Raw genomic sequence first — 18,407 nt, 5'->3', positions numbered from 1 at the left:
TGAAATTCCCGCAGCATTTAACTTGCCTGAGCTTTGGCTATTTAAAGGTCCCGCGGTTCGAGGGAGACTGCCATTTCAGCCAATTGCGAGGTCTGCCAGCGATCTTAAGAGATCCTTATTCATGGGTAAATTTGATTGTTATGTGGCTGAGTGTTAATTGTTCTGAATGGGAATATTTGATAATTTCCCATCAGAGTTGGATGCAAAGAGTCGCCACTGTAAGGCACCATTGTAAGCTTGTGGATTTCAGGAATAAGTCAGGAGAACGTGATTCACTCCTTATTGAGGGCTCGATAGTGGAGAGGGTTAAGAACTTCAAATACCTGAGTGTCAACATCTCCAAGGATCTGTCCTGGAGCCTCCATGTCAATGCAATGCTTTGTGAGGTCCTTGAGGAGATTTGGTATGTTACCAAAGACTGGAAAACCTCTACAGGTGTACCATGGAGAGCATTCTGGCTGGTTGCATTACTGTCTGGTACGGAGGTGCCAACGCTCAGGATAAAAAAAACTCCAGAGGGTTATTAACTTGGCCTGCATCATCACCGGCATCAGACTTCACTTCATTGAGGACATCTACAACAAATGATGTCTTAAGAAATCAGCCTCTATCCTCAAGGACCCCCATCACCCAGGCCATGCCTTCTTCACTCTGCTATTATCGGGAAAAAGTACAGGAGCCTAAAAACAAGCACTCAGCGGCACAAGGACCGCTTCTTCCCCGCTGCCATCAGATTCCTGAATGATCAATGAACCAAAGATGCTGCCTCACTTTGACTTTTCGTGCACTATTTTTATTATTGTAAGGTGGTTTATAGGAACGTTTGCACTGTGATGTTGCCACAAAACAACAGATTTCATGACTTGTTCGTAACAATAAATTTTGATTACTCCCACCAGTGAATTCGACTTCCCCCTTACTATTCCTAATCTCTACCCAGATTAATTAAACATTTTAATTCAGCATGAGAGCTAGTCAAAGTGTTGACTCTCTATCTGCTTTATGGTAGACAGAAGTTAAAGAATTTAATGTATGTTACATTCTAAATGTAGTATTACGTGACATTAATGGAACCTTTATATGGCCTTTCTCTCACAGTCACTCTGATCTCATCCTTAATTAAGAGTGTTAACCTACTTCTCTTGCCTTCCTGCTTCTCCTTCTGATTACTTGAAACCCCTGGATATTTAATTCCCGATCATCTCCCCTGAAACTGGTTATAATTATTGGAGGACAGACATGGCAGCTTCAAGGCATCACTGCAGGTGTCTCTCAGGGGACTGTCCTGGTTCCAGCCATTTTCATCTGCTTCCTTAATGACTTCTTTCCACCATAAGTTCCAAAATGGGGATGTGTGCATATCATTTACCACTACTTAGAAACCAAGGCAGTCTATGCTTGCTGCAAGATCTGTACTATATTCAAGTATTCAGTGTAAAATGTGTGACAAAGTGATTCTAAATATTGGTCATTTGCAATAAGGGAGAATCTAAACTTCTCTAAGCATGACATTCAATGGCATCCCATTTACTGTGTTCTCTCCACCCCATTAATATCCTGTTTCTCATTGACCAATTATATAAATACTGTATAGTGGCTAAAAGAGCAAATCCGAGGATGATTATCATCTGATGTTACTCACTTCCTGACATCACAAGAATTTTTTATGATCTTCAAGATGCAAGTGGTTATAGGAATGTTTTTCACTTCCCTGGATGAGTAAGGCCCCCCCAAAAAAACAGTTTCTTGAAAGTTGCCTGGATGTTTGGAACTCCAAACATTAATTATTCCATCATTATTGTACGATGGCCATAGTATGTGCCACCTGCAAAATGCAGTGCCATTTCTCACACTGGCTACTCTGTTCACTTTCTAAACCCAATACTTCTACCACAGATAAAAGCAACTGTCACATGGAAACACAACCACTTAAATCTTTTCCACCAAATCATGCAACATCATGATGTTGAATCATACAGCCAGTCCTTTATCATCAACAGGCTAAAATTCTCGAACTCATTACCCAAGGGAGTCTCTTCACCAGAAGAACAACAGTGGTTTAAGAAGATTGGTCACTCTGTTTCTCGAGGGCATTTAGGGATGGACAATAAATGCTAATCCAGCTAGCCATGCTTACATTCTTAAAAAGGGTCTATTAATGCACAAGAAGTTGTAGATTTGATTATTGACATAATAAAGGGGAAACATCAGATCACTATACATGGTTGAACAAATTGTAATTGAAGACTGTCCATTATAACAAGTCATCATTTGTATAAAATATAATGAGTTTATTATTGTCATAACATATGTACCAAAATTCTTAACTGACTCTATACTTATTAGAGAAAAAGACAGCAAAAAAAAACAACTATCACAGTATCTTTAATTGAATTAACAAGAGACAATAAATAAAGATAACAAATGCTCAGTTACCCTAATACAAAAAAAAGAGACTCTGTAATAGTGCAGACAATGCTTTTGTGGTGGTGATGCAGTTCCTGATTAGTGTAACAAGCGGAGATTCAAGACACTGATATCTTTTAGAAAGAAGTTGTTCTTGAATCGACAGGAGCTGGTCTTCAGCCCTCTTTGGGTTGTAACCAGGGTAATGGTGGTTATTTATGATGTTGTCTGCCTTCTTGAGGCAGTAACTCAAATAGATGCATTTGGTGAATGGGAAGTTGGAGCCTGTGAGGAACCTAGCTGTGTTTGTTAGCTTCTGAAGCCTTCTGCATTCTTGGGCAGTCAAATTCCAAAACAAGGCTGTGAGAGTTTCTAAAGATATTAAAATTAAGTCTATATTAGTCTGAAAGAGTGAAAAGTAAAATTGGGACATGAATTTTGCTTTGTTCCATGCTAATTAAGAAAATGGATGGCACATCCAGAAATAACTAAATCAGGAATTGAAAATGAAGGAGAAAAATTATAATCTCCAGTTTTGAAAGAAGGGGAACGGTGAACTGATTGTTGGGTTGATTTTAATTTTTTTTAATTCCCGAGTTTTAGGGAAAGATCCATTAGGTACGAAAATTGAGATAGCAACTCTATTCAAGAAAGGCAGAAGACAAAGCAGAAAATTGCAGGCAGTTAGTTTGATCTTTAAAGCCTGTGTGGAGGAAATGAAGTTGAAGCCAACTTGGTTTTGTGAAATTGAAATCATGTTGGTTTAGTTTATTAGAGTTCTTTGTGGATAAAAAGGAAGCTATGCATCTTGTATTTCGTCTTGGTATCATAGAGTACTTAGATTTCCAAAGAAATTTGATAAGATATCACATCATAGATTATTGTAGAAATTAATCTTGCCTGTGTAGAAGTTAACATACTGGTATGGATAGAAGGTTGACTTGCCATCTGGAAGCAATGGGCTTAATTGTTTCTTGTTGGCAAGCTACATACCATCTTATTATACACCCACACAGTCATGGTGTATAACGAGTAGAGCAATTGGCTCAGCACGCATCCTTGGGGTGCATCTGTGTTGATGATCAATGAGGAGGAGACGTGTTTCCAATTCATACTGACTATGGTCTTCGAATGAGAAAGTTAAGGATCCAGGTGCAGAAGGGGTATGGAGGGAATAATGGTATTGAAGACTTGCCATGATCCAGTTCTCATCAAGGGCTCAGTAATGGAGAGAGTCAAGAACTTCAAATTCCTGGATGTCAACTTCTCCGAGGATCTGTCCTGGAGCCTCCACGTTGATGCAATCACAAAGAAGGGCTATATTTTGTGAAGTGTCTAAGGAGGTTCGGTACGTCACCAAAGACACTCGTAAACTTCTACAGGTTTACTGTAGAGAGCCTTCTGGCTGGTTGCATCTCTGCCTGGTATGGAGGTGCCAACTCTCAGGACAAGAAGAAACTTTCAGAGGGTTGTTAACTTGGCCTGCGACATCACAGGCACCAGACTTCACTCCATCGAGGATATCTACATGAGGTGGAGTCTAAAAAAAAAACACAGCCTCTATCCTCAAAGAACTCCATCATCCAGGTCATGCCCTCTTCACTCTGCTACCCTCTAAAGGTACAGGAGCCTAAAGACGAGCACTCAGTGGCGCAAGGACAGCTTCTTCCCCGGTGCCATCAGATTCCTGAATAATCAATGCACCAAAGACACGGCCTTACTTTTCGTGTCCTCTTATTGTTGTTATTTTATTTTTTATAGTAACATTGTAAGAAGGTTATAATATGAATGTTCGCTCTATAATGCAGCCACAAAACACTGAATTTCATGACTTGTTCATGACAATAAATTCTGATTCTGAGTCTATGGTAAGTTGTATGCCATGGGGATGATTACTTACATTCATTTAAATGAAGGGGCAGTACCGTATTTGTTAAGTTTGCTGGTCACTCAAAAATGAGAGGAGAGCAAGATGTGAAGAGGAATAGAGACTACACAGTAATATAGTCAGTTGTGATTAGGCAACTGTAATACATGGGGAAAATGTGATATTCTCCATTTTTAGCAGAGAAAATTAAAAGATTAATCAAAAAAATAAATGATCTAAATAAGATATTGCAGTGCATGAAGGATAGTGTACATGCACAGTAAGGAAGTAGGAAAACTAATAGATTGTTACTGTTTATTGCCAGGGGAATTGAATGAAAAAGTAGATGGATTTGTATTAGTTATGTCTAAAGTACTGTGTACGACATTAATCTTACTTAAAGTAGGGATGATATTGTGTTAGAAGTCGCTTGGAGAAAGTCGAGTGGACAAAAATGTTAGATTGAATAAACTTGTATTGGCTACAGTTAAAAAGGATGAAAGGGAACTTTATTGAAACATAGCAGCTCCTGAGAGAGTTTTTGACAGGGTGGTTGTGGGGAGAATGTTTACTGTTATGGGAAATTCTAGTTGTTGGGGGGGTCACTGTTTGAAAATTAAGGTGTGTGATGATGAACTAATAAAACATTAATTTATTTATATTACTTTTCTTTCCAGTCAAAGTCTTCAAAATCATCATCCCATCAAAAGAACAAAGATGATATGGTGGTTGCTGAAATTGAAATTAATGATGTTCCTATTGTATGTCGAAACTTACTCACAAGAGGTCACACTCAGGACGAAGTAAGTAACGTTTACCCTTCGAATAGTTCACTCTTTCAGTTATGAATGTCGGTTCAGTAGAGTTCTTCGGCGTGTGAAAATATCCTGTATAAGCTGGATGAGTGGGCAAAGGTCTGGCAGATGGAGTACAATGTTAGTAAGTGTGAGGTTATCCACTTGGCAAGAAAACTAAAAGAGCTGAATATTATTTAAAGGGTGAAAAACTACAGCATGCTGTTGTGCAGAGGGACTTGGGAGGGCTTGTGCATGAATCGCAAAAAGTTAGGTTGCAGGTGCAGCAGGTTATTAAGAAGGCAAATGAAATGTTGGCCTTCATCGCTAGAAGAATTGAATTCAGGAGTAGGGAGGTAATGTTGCAACTGTATAAGGTACTGGTGAGACCGCACCTGGAGTACTGTGTCCAGTTCTGGTCTCCATATTTGAGGAAGGATGTACTGGCTTTGGAGACGGTCCAGAGGAGGTTTACTAGGTTGATCCCTGGGATGAAGGGGTTGACTTATGATGAAAGATTAAATCGTCTAGGATTGTATTTGCTTGAGTTCAGAAGAATGAGAGGAGATCTTATAGAAACCTATAGCATTATGAAGGGTATGGATAGGATAGATGTAGGAAGGTTTTTTGAGCTGGCCGGGGAAACTAAAACGAGAGGTCACAGTCTCAAGATTCGGGGGAGTAGATTTAGGACAGAGATGAGGAAAAATAGTTTTTCCCAGAGAGTAGTGAATGTTTGGAATTCTCTAACCAGGGAAGTGATTGAGGCTGCCTCATTAAACATATTTAAAATTCGGTTAGATAAATTTTTACATGATAGAGGAATTGGGGGATATGGGGAGAAGGCAGGTAGGTGGAGTTAGGTCATAAATTAGATCAGCCATGATCGTATTGAATGGCGGAGCAGGATCGATGGGCCATTTTTGGCCTACTCCTGTTCCTACTTCCTATGTTCCTATGGTTGCATGTAGTTAACGACATGACCAACTAAATCTGGAAGTATGTGAATAAATTATGCAATACATGCTACAGTGTTAGTCCAAACACAGCCCACAGAGTTGAAATATAAAGATTTGCTGAGAAAGGGTACCTAAAGGTCAAGGTACTCAGATAAAAGAATGGACAAAGCTTAAAGTCACATCTTGCATTTATTAGAGGATTGTATTTGTTGGAGCCATATGAATTCCTTGGGCAGTGCCATAGGCTCAACCATTTCCAACTTCATATGGGAGTGGAGATGCTTGCTGATAGGTACATCATATTCAGTCTTATTCATAACTTGTCAAAAAATGAATCTACAATACAAGTTATGATATTTAGACAGCATTGAGTTATTTGCCTTGCTCACGGGGTGGGCAATGACCAATAAACATGCCATTCTAAATTTTGGCCGTGACATTAAATTACATCACTATTCCTGAGTCCCTTACCATCATCATCCTGATGTTGTCATGGATCAAAATTTCAATGCTTTTGCTACAAGAGCAAAAATGAAAGTGGTATCCTGTGACAAGTGACGCATATGCTACTCCAAAACATTTGCAGCCTCTGCAAATCATGTCAGGTGGAATACCTTCCACTGACCTAGATAAGTGTAATTCCAACAATCCCTTGGGCTGAACAGTAAACTGTGGCTCCCAACTTGTACAAAGTCTGCCTACCTAACAATGGGATGGGTGTTATTTACAATATAATGAAGGCGTTTGGGGACAGTTCCCATTAAATGAACAGAAACAGGAGTAGATAATGGCTCTTTCATGGGGATACTGGCAATACCAACGATACTGACATTAGTGTGATTAGGTATGAGCTTCACAGAAGCCATAGTGCCACTAGAATCTTCTTGTTAAAGCAATAGGTAGTAGGAGGAGGAGGAAGCAATACCTTGGATTGAGTTAGAGTACGATGCGTCTGCGAACAATCTCGTGCCCAATGCCTTTTACCACCATATCGGTGGCATTCATCCTGCCCCCACTTATTTAGAAACTGTAAGTGCCTCGCGCCTTGATTTGACCTCTATTTCCATAGTTAGTCCCTTGATAGAACTGACCCATGTGTTTATCCTTTTTGTCACTTCCGGGGAAAAGATTATCCCTATCCATATTAACCACTATAGCAGTAACTTCAGCCCAGGGTTTTATTTACCACTCTGAATTTCTCATTTTAAAAATTTGGACAGGTCTTAGTAACATGCAATTCAGCAAGGTATGTATAGCTACTGGTTGATTATCTACCAAGAGAGCACCAGCACATTCATCCTGTTTTCTCTGTAGCTTGCCAAAAAAATTTTCTTCCCTTGCTGCTGTAAAGTCCGAGCCACCTCTCCAATATCCCCAGCTCTGCAAGCAGCCTGCATAATTGATTTCTGTCCTTTGTTCGCCAGCCAGTGAGCCATAGATTTCTTTCCTTGTGCTTGTGATGCATCATTTTCTTCCCTTTCTTCCCCAGAGCAATGGAGAATCTGTCCTGCAACCCAGAACACACTTCAACAACATGGTTATGTCCCCTGGTGAGGGATTATAAATATTACAAATTTGGGTCAGCCAATTATGAAAGCATTAGGTGCTATTAAGGGATTTAGGGCTTCAGATATATTTCTAATCTCAGTGGGAATCAGGGCTGAAGGACTGGTGTGCTGCTATCACCATTTTGGGATACATAGAGGAATTGGATTCCTGATTAGAATTCGATGGATTACATTCAATAGGTGCTTTTTACTTTTGGATCTGGTCACTGGTCCTTCTAGTGGGGGAACATTGGGCTGAGTAGAAGCAGATACATTTCCAACAGCTGCTGTGATAACACTGTCTACATTGGAACATGGGAGTTGGTCTGCAAAATTCTGGCAGGCAGCGGCAAAGGTTAAAGGAATTGATTTAACTCTTTGGATTCTCATCATCCTTTACGAAGGGTATTTTTGGGTACTGAGATATGGGAGGACTTGGACACCACACGGGATGCAGAAACTTTTTTCCTTAATACTGGAAGGTTGGTGTCACTTAGCCACATCCTAAAATACCTGAAAACAATAACATATAATCCAGATCCCACTGAAGTCTCTGTCCCCATCTTCTGTTTTATCTCACCAAGTTTGAATTTTGGTTAGGTTGAAAGATCCTCCATATGGCCTCTGTTCCTGAGGCCACCCATACAAATCGCTACTAAGGGTGACTGCTCACTCGTCATTGCCAGTTTCTCTAATTACCGTCTCCACTGGGGATTCCGGAGGAACAATAGGATCTCCAACCTGCTGCCGATGTTTTGTCAATCGTTTTGCATTGCAGGAACCCACTATGTGTGTATATTAAAAAAGAACAAATCCCCAAATATCACCCCTAAACTTTTCTCCCCTCACCTTGTATAGATGTCTTCTAGCGTTTGCTACTCCTGCCCTGGTAAACAGGCGCTGGCTGTCTGCCCTATCTATGCCTCATAATCTTGTAGACCTCTGAGTCCCCTCTCATGCTTCTTCGGTCCAAAGAGAAAAGCCCTAGCTCTGTGATTTATCTACCTTTATTCGCTGTAAGGCAGCGAGCTCCTCCTCCTTAATCTCTATGTCCCATGACACTTCTGTTTGTTTCCCTTCATTTCTTATGCACTATGTCAATTTCCTGAGTAAAAACTGGTACAAAAAAACTGTTTAAGATATTCCCCATTACGTGAGGCTCCACACATAGTTGACCACTGTGATCCTCTAGGGAACCAGTTTTGTCGCTAACTATCTTTTTACTCTTAATATACTTGTGTTTATCTGCCAAATCAACTTTGTCTTTTTGCCTTCCTGATTTTGTTGATTATTATTTTTTAAAAATTCTATACGTAATTAATATATTGTAGCCGACCGCTTCTACCCCCACCAGTTCATTGTCCTGGGAGTCGCTTTAGCGATCTCTGTCCGCGTCTGCTGGCAAATGATATACCAGCCTGATTTCCGCAATTGCGAGCCACCACAAAATCATAATGCATTAAATAAAATAAGTATTCAAACTAAAGAAATTTTCATTCATTACATGATGGTTATAACCACTCCCCTTTCCTCCCTCTCCCAACCCCTCAACCCCCTTCCCCCTTAAAGAATAATATATGCATATTGTGACAAAGTATTTAGAGGTGGCTTGGGAGGAATTGTTAGAGCAGCTTGCACACAAATGGCAGCAGCTTGCCTGGGAGAACATGTGATCTTTGCTGGAGAACCCTGAAGGGGGCAAATTTCGTCAGCAAGATTGATTGAGAAGGAATCAGTTGGGGATGTCCTGGAAAAGGAATCTTTCTCTGAAAACCAGCAAGAACCCTCCTGAGTGGTAACCATTTTCCTGTTTAACACCAAAGCCTGGTGAACTTTGTTAATGCTAACTTCTGTGCACAGTACAAGAATTGCCTGCAACCAGTGAGATTGAACTGTGATCCAAATAACTTTTCTGATCTTAAATATACATTACACATACCTGTGCTTCGTATTAGAGAGGGAGATTAAGTAGGTTAGGTTGGTTAAATAAGTAGGTAAAGTTGTTAGTTAAAATTTAATTCTGTTTTCTTGTTCAATTATAATTAAAAACTACTTTTGTTTAAGTAACCCTGTGTGGTGGTGCATATCTATTGCTGCTGGTTTCTGGGGTCATCTGGACCCATAACAATATAAAGAATTATATATAGTATAAAAAGAAAAAAGAGAAAAATAATGTAGTATCTTGGATTGCCTGGAGTATCATTCCCTCCTTCCCCCTCCCCCACAAACACACTGGAACTTAACAGATTTTATTGAACATCTTTCATTTTAAGGAAGAAGGTTAACGTAGGACTTAAGAGGCTAGAAGAACATTTCTACATATTTATACCCATAATTTGTGTATACGGGCTCCAAATTTGGAAACATATAGGGTATTTATTTTGCAAATTATATGTAATTTTCTCTAAAGAGATACAGCTTTGGATTTCTGAATTCCACCTTCCTATATCTATATATGTTTGATTTCCAAGTCACTTCAATACATTTCCTTGCTACTTCCAATGCTATTTTAACAAATTTCATTTACTATGTTGACAATTTTAGTTTGGGTCTTGTTCCTTCTATGTTTCCCAATAGAAATAAATCTGAGTTTAATGGAAATAGTATACCTGTAACTTGTTCTAAAAAGTTTTGTAAATCCACCCAGAAACATTTTACCTTAGGACATGACCAAGTTGAATGCAAAATTACCTATCTCCTCATCACACATAAAGCATTGATTTGATGTATCTGATTTCATTCTATTCAGTTCCTGTGGTATTAAATATAGCTGATGTAAAAAATTATATTGAACTAATTTACATCTTGCATTAATAGTATCATACTATCTTGACAAAGATCTAACCACATTTGCTCATCGATTGTAATATTCAGATCCAACTCCCATTTCTGTCTAGATTTATGTACTCACTGTTTCATAGTTCCTTTTTGCAATAAGAGGTGTATTGCAGAAGTAAATTTTATGATATTTCCTCTCCCACTAAGTATTTCCACCTCGCGACAAATGGGTAATAGTATTTCTAAACCTAACTTGTCCCTTAGATATGCTCTCAGTTGGAAATAACAGAACAAAGTATTATTAGCTATTCCATATTTATTCCTCAATTGACCTTACTCATAAGTATCTTTGATATTTTCTTGAGTATTTCATTGCATTTCAAGTATCTCATTAGCTCCATGTTGCCTGTACTTTCTAACCACCTCCTTCTTCTTAACCAGATCACCAGTATCCCTTGAAAAACAGGGTTCAGTACGCCTGTTAAATTTGCCTTTAATCCTAACAGGAACATACAAACTCTGTTCTGTCAAAATTTTACCTTTTGAAGGCCATCCACTTACTTAACACACCCTTGCCAGAAAACAACATATCCCAATCTACACTTGAGATCCTTTCTCATTTCTGCAAAATTTGCCTTCTTCCAATTTAGAATCCCAACATGATGACCATACTTATCCTTTTCAGTTATTACAGTGGAACCCCGATTTAATGCACCCTGATTTAATGTAGATTTGGATATAAGGCGATATTTCATTGGACCCCTTAATGTCCAAGTTCCATTCTTTGAGATAAGATGGTAAGCAAGTCAATTTTAAAAAGTGCAGTACCAGGGAAGGCCACCCTGTGGCGCAGTGAATGTTTAGAAGTGGTACTTCTAAATGATTAAGGTAAGTACAGTAATGTTTATCTTGGTGGGAAATTCATCACATTGATGAAGGGGATGGTGTGTGTTGCTGAGAACTGGGAGGGTGGAATCGAGGGGTGAATGCTGCCATGAATGGGGATGGGGGTGTGAGTGCTGCTGTGAATGGGATGTGGATTTTGCCACGAAAGGGGGGGAAGGTTTGAGAGTTGCTGTGAATGGGGTAGGGATGAATGTTGCTGTGAACGGGGTGTGGGGGGGGGGGGGGGGGCGAGTGCTGCCGCGAATGTGAGGCGGGCCCGTGAATGTGGGGGGGGGGGTGCTGCCACGAACGGGGGGTTGGGGGCGAGTGTTGCCACGAACGGGGGGTTGGGGGCGAGTGCTGCCACGAACGGGGGGTTGGGGGCGAGCGCTGCCACGAACAGAGGGTTGGGGGCGAGTGCTGCCACGAACGGGGGGTTGGGGGCGAGTGTTGCCACGAACGGGGGGGTTGGGGGCTAGTGCTGCCACGAACGGGGGGTTGGGGGCGAGTGTTGCCACGAACGGGGGGTTGGGGGGGGCGAGTGTTGCCACGAACGGGGGGTTGGGGGCGAGTGTTGCCACGAACGGGGGGGTTGGGGGCGAGCGCTGCCACGAACGGGGGGTTGGGGGCGAGTGTTGCCACGAACGGGGGGGTTGGGGGAGATTGCTGCCTCGAACGGGGGGTTGGGGACGAGTGCTGCCGTGAACGGGGGGTTGGGGGCGAGTGCTGCCGCGAACGGGGGGTTGGGGGCGAGTGCTGCCACGACCGGGGTGGTTGGGGGAGAGTGCTGCCACGAGGGGGGGTTGGGGGGCGAGTGTTGCCGCGAACGGGGGGTTGGTGGCGAGTGTTGCCGCGAACGGGGAGTTTGGGGGCGAGTGCTGCCGCAAACAGGGGGTGTGGGGTAATAAATGTTGCCGTGATAAAGAGGTGTGGTTGAGTGCTGCCGCGAATGCTGTGGGGTTGAGTTGCTGTGAACGGGGTGGGGGGGGGGGTGATGAGTGCTGCCACGAACAGGGGTTTGTGGGGGAGTGTTGATGCGAACAGAGGAAGGTGAATGCTGCTGTGAATGGAAGGGGGTGGTGGGATTGCTGCCGCAATCAATGTTTGTTTATAATGTACACAGTAATGAATCCCGTGACCCTACTTCTATCGCGATGCGATTTTTTTTGATCCTAACTATTGTGTTATAATGGAGTTCCACTGTAATTTGAAGCTAATGACATTATTATCTCTGCTCCCAAAATACATACATCTGTCACCTGACCTGTCTTGTTCCTTAATAGGAGATCAAGTACTGCATCCACTCTCATTGTACCTCAATATATTGATTTAGGAAACTTTCCTGAACCCATTTCACAAACTCCAAGCCATCCAGCCTTTTCATTGTATGGGAGTCCCAGTCCATATTTGGGAAGTTAAAATCTCCTACAATCACAACTTTCTGCTTCTTACATTAGTCTGCTAACTCTCTACAGATTTGCTCCTCGTATTTCTCTCTGTTTATTGGGTGGTCTATAATACAACCCTATTAGTGTGGTCACATCTATATCATTCCTCATCTCTGCCCATATGTCCTCTGCAGATAAACCTTCTGGCTGTCCTGTTGTGGGGGTTTAGTGTAGGTCACTTCACAGAGATGCACTTCACAAAAGACATCTAATTTAAAATGCAAGAGCTTTGCTGAAGCTAGACGTTGATACTCCGGTTGGCTTTGCAGAAGCAATGAAGAATGCTGATCTATTGTGTATGGGCAATGAAGTCCAGGCTCTGAAGTACTGATAAGATCTTTCAAAGATTGGGTTTGGAGCCTTGGGAGAGGTCATTTGATTTTTACAAGCAGAGAGGAAACAACAAACAGGATTCTTCTCTCAGAGAGAGAGAGAGAGTACAGTAGCAGTTGAGGCTGCAAAATGGCAAGCTGGCAGGCTTGTTGAAAGATCCCAATTTGAAGATGAGCTCTGAGTTCAGTTTGTTCAAAACCCTTGTAGTCCTTACAAGAGGAAATGGCTGACTAAAGTACTTCTGATCTAAGGGAAACAAGAGGAACTCTGTGGTGACCTGGAAGAGAAGGTTATCATTTGGAAAACCCATGATGGGGCAAGTTTCTTCGGCAAGACACTGAAGTGACCGATTGGAGGAAATCAGTTTGTGTGTATCCAACAAGCAACAAATCTCTCTGAAACCAACAAGAACTTTCCTGAGCAGTAACCATTGAACTTTAAGTGCCAGAGCCTGGTGAAGATTCATAAATGTTAAGAATTGCCTGATACTGGTGAACTTGGAGAAGTGAATGATTGAAACAAAGAACGTTCCTGAACATATTCACATAACATACAGGTGGACTTAGAATTAGAGGGTTTAAGTTAGGTTAAGTTAATAGTAGTAAGTTAAAGTTCAATCTTGTTATTATGTTTAAACAAAATTAAAAGCTATCTTTTGTTTAAGTAACCATTGTCTTGGTGAATTTCTATTGCTGCTGGATTTTGGAGTCCTCTTGGTTCGTAACAGTCTGTTGTTGTGCAACATTTTGAAAAGTGGCTTTGACTTTTGAAAAAACAAATTTCATGAACTGAACAACTTCATGTTTGATTCATCCTGTATTAATTTTACCCCTCAGATAAACAAAATTAGCGGTGCTGCTGTTTCTACCAGAGGACGATTCATGAATGAAGATGAAAAACAAATGGCCCTACAAGGGTAAGGATTGATTTACATTTTATCGTTTATTTCAGAAATATGTGATTGTGATACTTTAGGACAAAGTACATTTTGTTATGATGAGCAGTGTGCTTTGTTTAAAGTAATTATTTAATGAAGTTATTCACCATCTTAAATGGTTTTAAAAAATGCTCTTTTTTTAAAAGAAACTGCTTTGAGGGAAGTTGAAAGTTGTAGTTGCATTTTTCTCATTTACAACTTGTATGAAAGATTGCAGGTAAAAGTTGGAGAAGCTGTCTGGGGAAAAGGCACTCTAATGCACAGAGCCCTCCATACTGTTTTGCCTATTCTTTTCCCCCTTCAATCTCAATCCATGCCCTCTTGTTTGAATCTCCTTCACTCAATGGAAAAAGTCTATCCACATTGACTCTATGTCCCCTTCATAATTTTAAAGATCTCCATCAAATCACCCTCAATCCTCTATGCTCCAGGGAATAAAGTCCCAGCCTGCTTAACCTTTCCCTATAACTCAAACCTTGAAATCTAGGCAACATTCTTGTAAATCTTCTATGCACTCTCTCTGTTTTGTTGATATTCTTCCTATAATTCGGTGACCAAAACTATACGCAATATTCCAAATTTGGCCTTACCAATACCCAATGCAAGTTCAACATGACATCCCATCGCCTGAACTCGATACTTTGATTTATGAAGGCCATCCTACCAAAAGCTTTCTTCACAACCCTATCGACATGTGACTCCACTTTCCTTTGTTCTACGGCACTCCTCAATTGTCTACCATTTGATGTATATGACCTTTGCTGATTACTTACCAGTATTAAACTCCATCTGCCATTTTTCAGCCCACTTTTCTAACTGGCTTATATCCCTCTGCAAGCTTTGAAAACATTCCTCACTGTCCACAGCACCACCAATTTTTGTATCATTTGCATACTTACTAATCCATTGCAGGCAAAATCTTCGCTAGGATTCTACTAAATAGAATAATACCTAGTGTCGCCGAGAATATTCTCCCAGAATCACAGTGCGGCTTTCGCGCAAACAGAGGAACTACTGACATGGTCTTTGCCCTCAGACAGCTCCAAGAAAAATGCAGAGAACAAAACAAAGGACTCTACATCACCTTTGTTGACCTCACCAAAGCCTTCGACACCGTGAGCAGGAAAGGGCTTTGGCAAATACTAGAGCGCATCGGATGTCCCCCAAAGTTCCTCAACATGATTATCCAACTGCACGAAAACCAACAAGGTCGGGTCAGATACAGCAATGAGCTCTCTGAACCCTTCTCCATTAACAATGGCGTGAAGCAAGGCTGTGTTTTGGCACCAACCCTCTTCAATCTTCTTCAGCATGATGCTGAACCAAGCCATGAAAGACCCCAACAATGAAGACGCTGTTTACATCCGGTACCGCATGGATGGCAGTCTCTTCAATCTGAGGCGCCTGCAAGCTCACACCAAGACACAAGAGAAACTTGTCCGTGAACTACTCTTTGCAGACGATGCCGCTTTAGTTGCCCATTCAGAGCCAGCTCTTCAGCGCTTGACGTCCTGCTTTGCGGAAACTGCCAAAATGTTTGGCCTGGAAGTCAGCCTGAAGAAAACTGAGGTCCTCCATCAGCCAGCTCCCCACCATGATTACCAGCCCCCCCACATCTCCATCGGGCACACAAAACGGTCAACCAGTTTACCTATCTCGGCTGCACCATTTCATCAGATGCAAGGATCGACAATGAGATAGACAACAGACTCGCCAAGGCAAATAGCGCCTTTGGAAGACTACACAAAAGAGTCTGGAAAAACAACCAACTGAAAAACCTCACAAAGATAAGCGTATACAGAGCCGTTGTCATACCCACACTCCTTTTCGGCTCCGAATCATGGGTCCTCTACCGGCACCACCTACGGCTCCTAGAACGCTTCCACCAGCGTTGTCTCCGCTCCATCCTCAACATCCATTGGAGCGCTTACATCCGTAATGTCGAAGTACTCGAGATGGCAGAGGTCGACAGCATCGAGTCCACGCTGCTGAAGATCCAGCTGCGCTGGATGGGTCACGTCTCCAGAATGGAGGACCATCGCCTTCCCAAGATCGTGTTATATGGCGAGCTCTCCACTGGCCACCGTGACAGAGGTGCACCAAAGAAAAGGTACAAGGACTGCCTAAAGAAATCTCTTGGTGCCTGCCACATTGACCACCGCCAGTGGGCTGATATCGCCTCAAACCGTGCATCTTGGCGCCTCACAGTTTGGCGGGCAGCAACCTCCTTTGAAGAAGACCGCAGAGCCTACCTCACTGACAAAAGGCAAAGGAGGAAAAACCCAACACCCATCCCCAACCAACCAATTTTCCCCTGCAACCGCTGCAATCGTGTCTGCCTGTCCCGCATCGGACTTGTCAGCCACAAACGAGTCTGCAGCTGACGTGGACTTTTTACCCCCTCCATAAATCTTCGTCCGCGAAGCCAAGCCAAAGAAGAATCCATTTTACCACCCCGTCATCCAGATCATTAAAATATATATGACAAACAACAATGGGAGCAGTACCAATCCCTGAGCACTCCACCAGTCACTGGCTTGCAATTTGGCAGACAATTATACGCCACTACTCTCTGGCATCTCCCATCAAACCATTGTTGAATCTATTTCACTACGTCAACATTAATACCTTCCTAACCAATCTCTTATGCGGAACCTTGTCAAAGGTTCCATATAGACAACCTTCGTCATCGTTCTTAGTAACCTCCTTGATTAATTCTGTAAGATTTTGTTAAACATGATCTACCATGCACAAAACCATGTTGACTACTCCTAATCAGTCTCTGTCTATCCAAATAATTGTATACTCCATCTCTAAGAACACTCTCCATTAATTTACCTACCACCGACGTCAGACTCACTTTTATAACCTTTTTTAAACAGTGGGGTAACATGACCTACCCTCCAATCCTCCGGCACCTCCCTGTGGCTTAATGACATTTTAAATATTTCTGTCAGAGCCCCTGATATTTCTACACTAACCTCCCTCAAGGTCCTGGGGAATATCTTTTCAGGGCCTGGAGATTTATCCACCTTTATTCTCTTTAAAATAGCCTCTTCATTAATCTGCATATTTTCTATTACCTCACTACTAGTTTTTCTTACATCATCTGACTCAATATTCCTATCTTTAGTGAATACTAAAGAAAAAAAATTATTTTAAATTTCCCCCATCTCTTTTGACTCCTCACGTAACCTACCCCTCTTATCCTCAAGGAGGCCTGATTTTATCCCTCACTATTCTTTTAATGTTCCTGTAGAAACCTTTTGGATTTATTTTTACTTAGCCTGCCAAAGTAGCCTCATATCTCCTTTTAGTCTTTCTAATTTCTTAAGATTTTTTTTCTTTATATTCCTCAAGCACCTCATTTATTCCCTGCTGTTGAAACCTATTGTTCACATCTCTCTTCCCCCAAACCAAATTTCCAATATCCCTTGAAAACCAAGGCTCCCTTAATTTTGTAACCTTTCCTTTAATCCTCACAGAGACATATCAACTCTGTACTCTCAAAATTTCCCCTTTGAATATCCTCCATTTATCTGTTGCATCCTTCCCAGAAAATAAATTAGCCCAATCCACACCTTCTAAATCCTTTTGCATCTACTCAAAATAAACCTTGTTCTAATCAAGAATCTCTATCATAGGCCCAGCCCTATCCTTCTCCATAATGAACCTAAAACTAATAGTAATGTCATCACTAGACCCAAAGTGTTCCCCAACATAAACCTGTCTAGTTCTCTAATAAGAGATCCAATACTCTATTTGGTTGTTCTATGTATTGATTTAGAAAACTTTCCTGTTGCACCAATGAAAGTCAAAGAAGCCATTATGAAGCTGGGGGGAAAAAAGGAATAAATCTGTAAGAGATGTCGCCCAAACTTCGGGTTTACCAAAATGAACTGTTTGGCACATCATTAAGAAGAAAAAGAGAGTACTGGTGAACTCAGTAATCATAAAGGGACTGATAGGCCTAGGAAGACCTCCACTGCTGATAACAGAAGAATTATCCTAATGAAGAAAAATCTCAGAACGTCTGTCAGAAACACTATTCAGGAGAAGGTGTGGATGTGTTAATGACTACACTCCGCCGAAGACCTCATGAACAGAAATACCGAGGCTGCACTACAAGATGCAAACCACTAGTTGGCCACAGAAACAAAATGGCCAGATTGCAGTTTGCCAAGAAGTATTCTGGCATGGACTAGTAGGGCCAAACTGGCCTGTTCTGTGCTGTATATAGTTATAAGAGCCCGCAGGATTCTGGAAGAAGATCTTGTGGATAGATGAGACCAAGATTAACCTATTCAAAGTGATGGCAAGAGCATAGTGAGGAAGCGTAAAGGAATTGCCCAAGATCCAAACCACATCATCTCATCTGTAAAATATGGTGGAGGGCAGGGGTTTTATGGCCTATGCATGTACGGCTGCCACAGGCACTTACCTTCAGGGATGA

At 41.5% G+C, this 18,407-nt stretch overlaps 1 protein-coding gene across 9 annotated transcripts in view; it reads left to right on the top strand.

The window, feature by feature from the left end:
• The window catches only part of LOC138763579 (KH homology domain-containing protein 4-like), a 100,874-nt gene that overhangs the window by 20,850 nt on the left and 61,617 nt on the right, over positions 1 to 18,407 (top strand). For 8 of the 9 annotated variants that reach the window (XR_011357679.1, XM_069938010.1, XM_069937986.1 and 5 more), the window contains exons 3-4: positions 4,951 to 5,076; positions 13,854 to 13,933. Coding sequence is in view for 8 of the 9 variants with exons in the window: in XM_069938010.1 (XP_069794111.1) it covers positions 4,951 to 5,076; positions 13,854 to 13,933 (206 nt within the window). In the remaining variant the exon portion in view is untranslated. Of the gene's footprint in view, positions 1 to 4,950; positions 5,077 to 7,515; positions 7,577 to 13,853; positions 13,934 to 18,407 lie in introns of all 9 variants that reach the window. The other variant, XM_069938030.1, reaches the window with a different exon arrangement.

This window comes from Narcine bancroftii, chromosome 1 (genome assembly GCF_036971445.1).
Source record: "Narcine bancroftii isolate sNarBan1 chromosome 1, sNarBan1.hap1, whole genome shotgun sequence".
Lineage (NCBI taxonomy): Eukaryota > Metazoa > Chordata > Chondrichthyes > Torpediniformes > Narcinidae > Narcine > Narcine bancroftii.
Note: the sequence above shows the minus strand (reverse complement) of the source record. Positions and strands in the feature narration are given on the sequence as shown.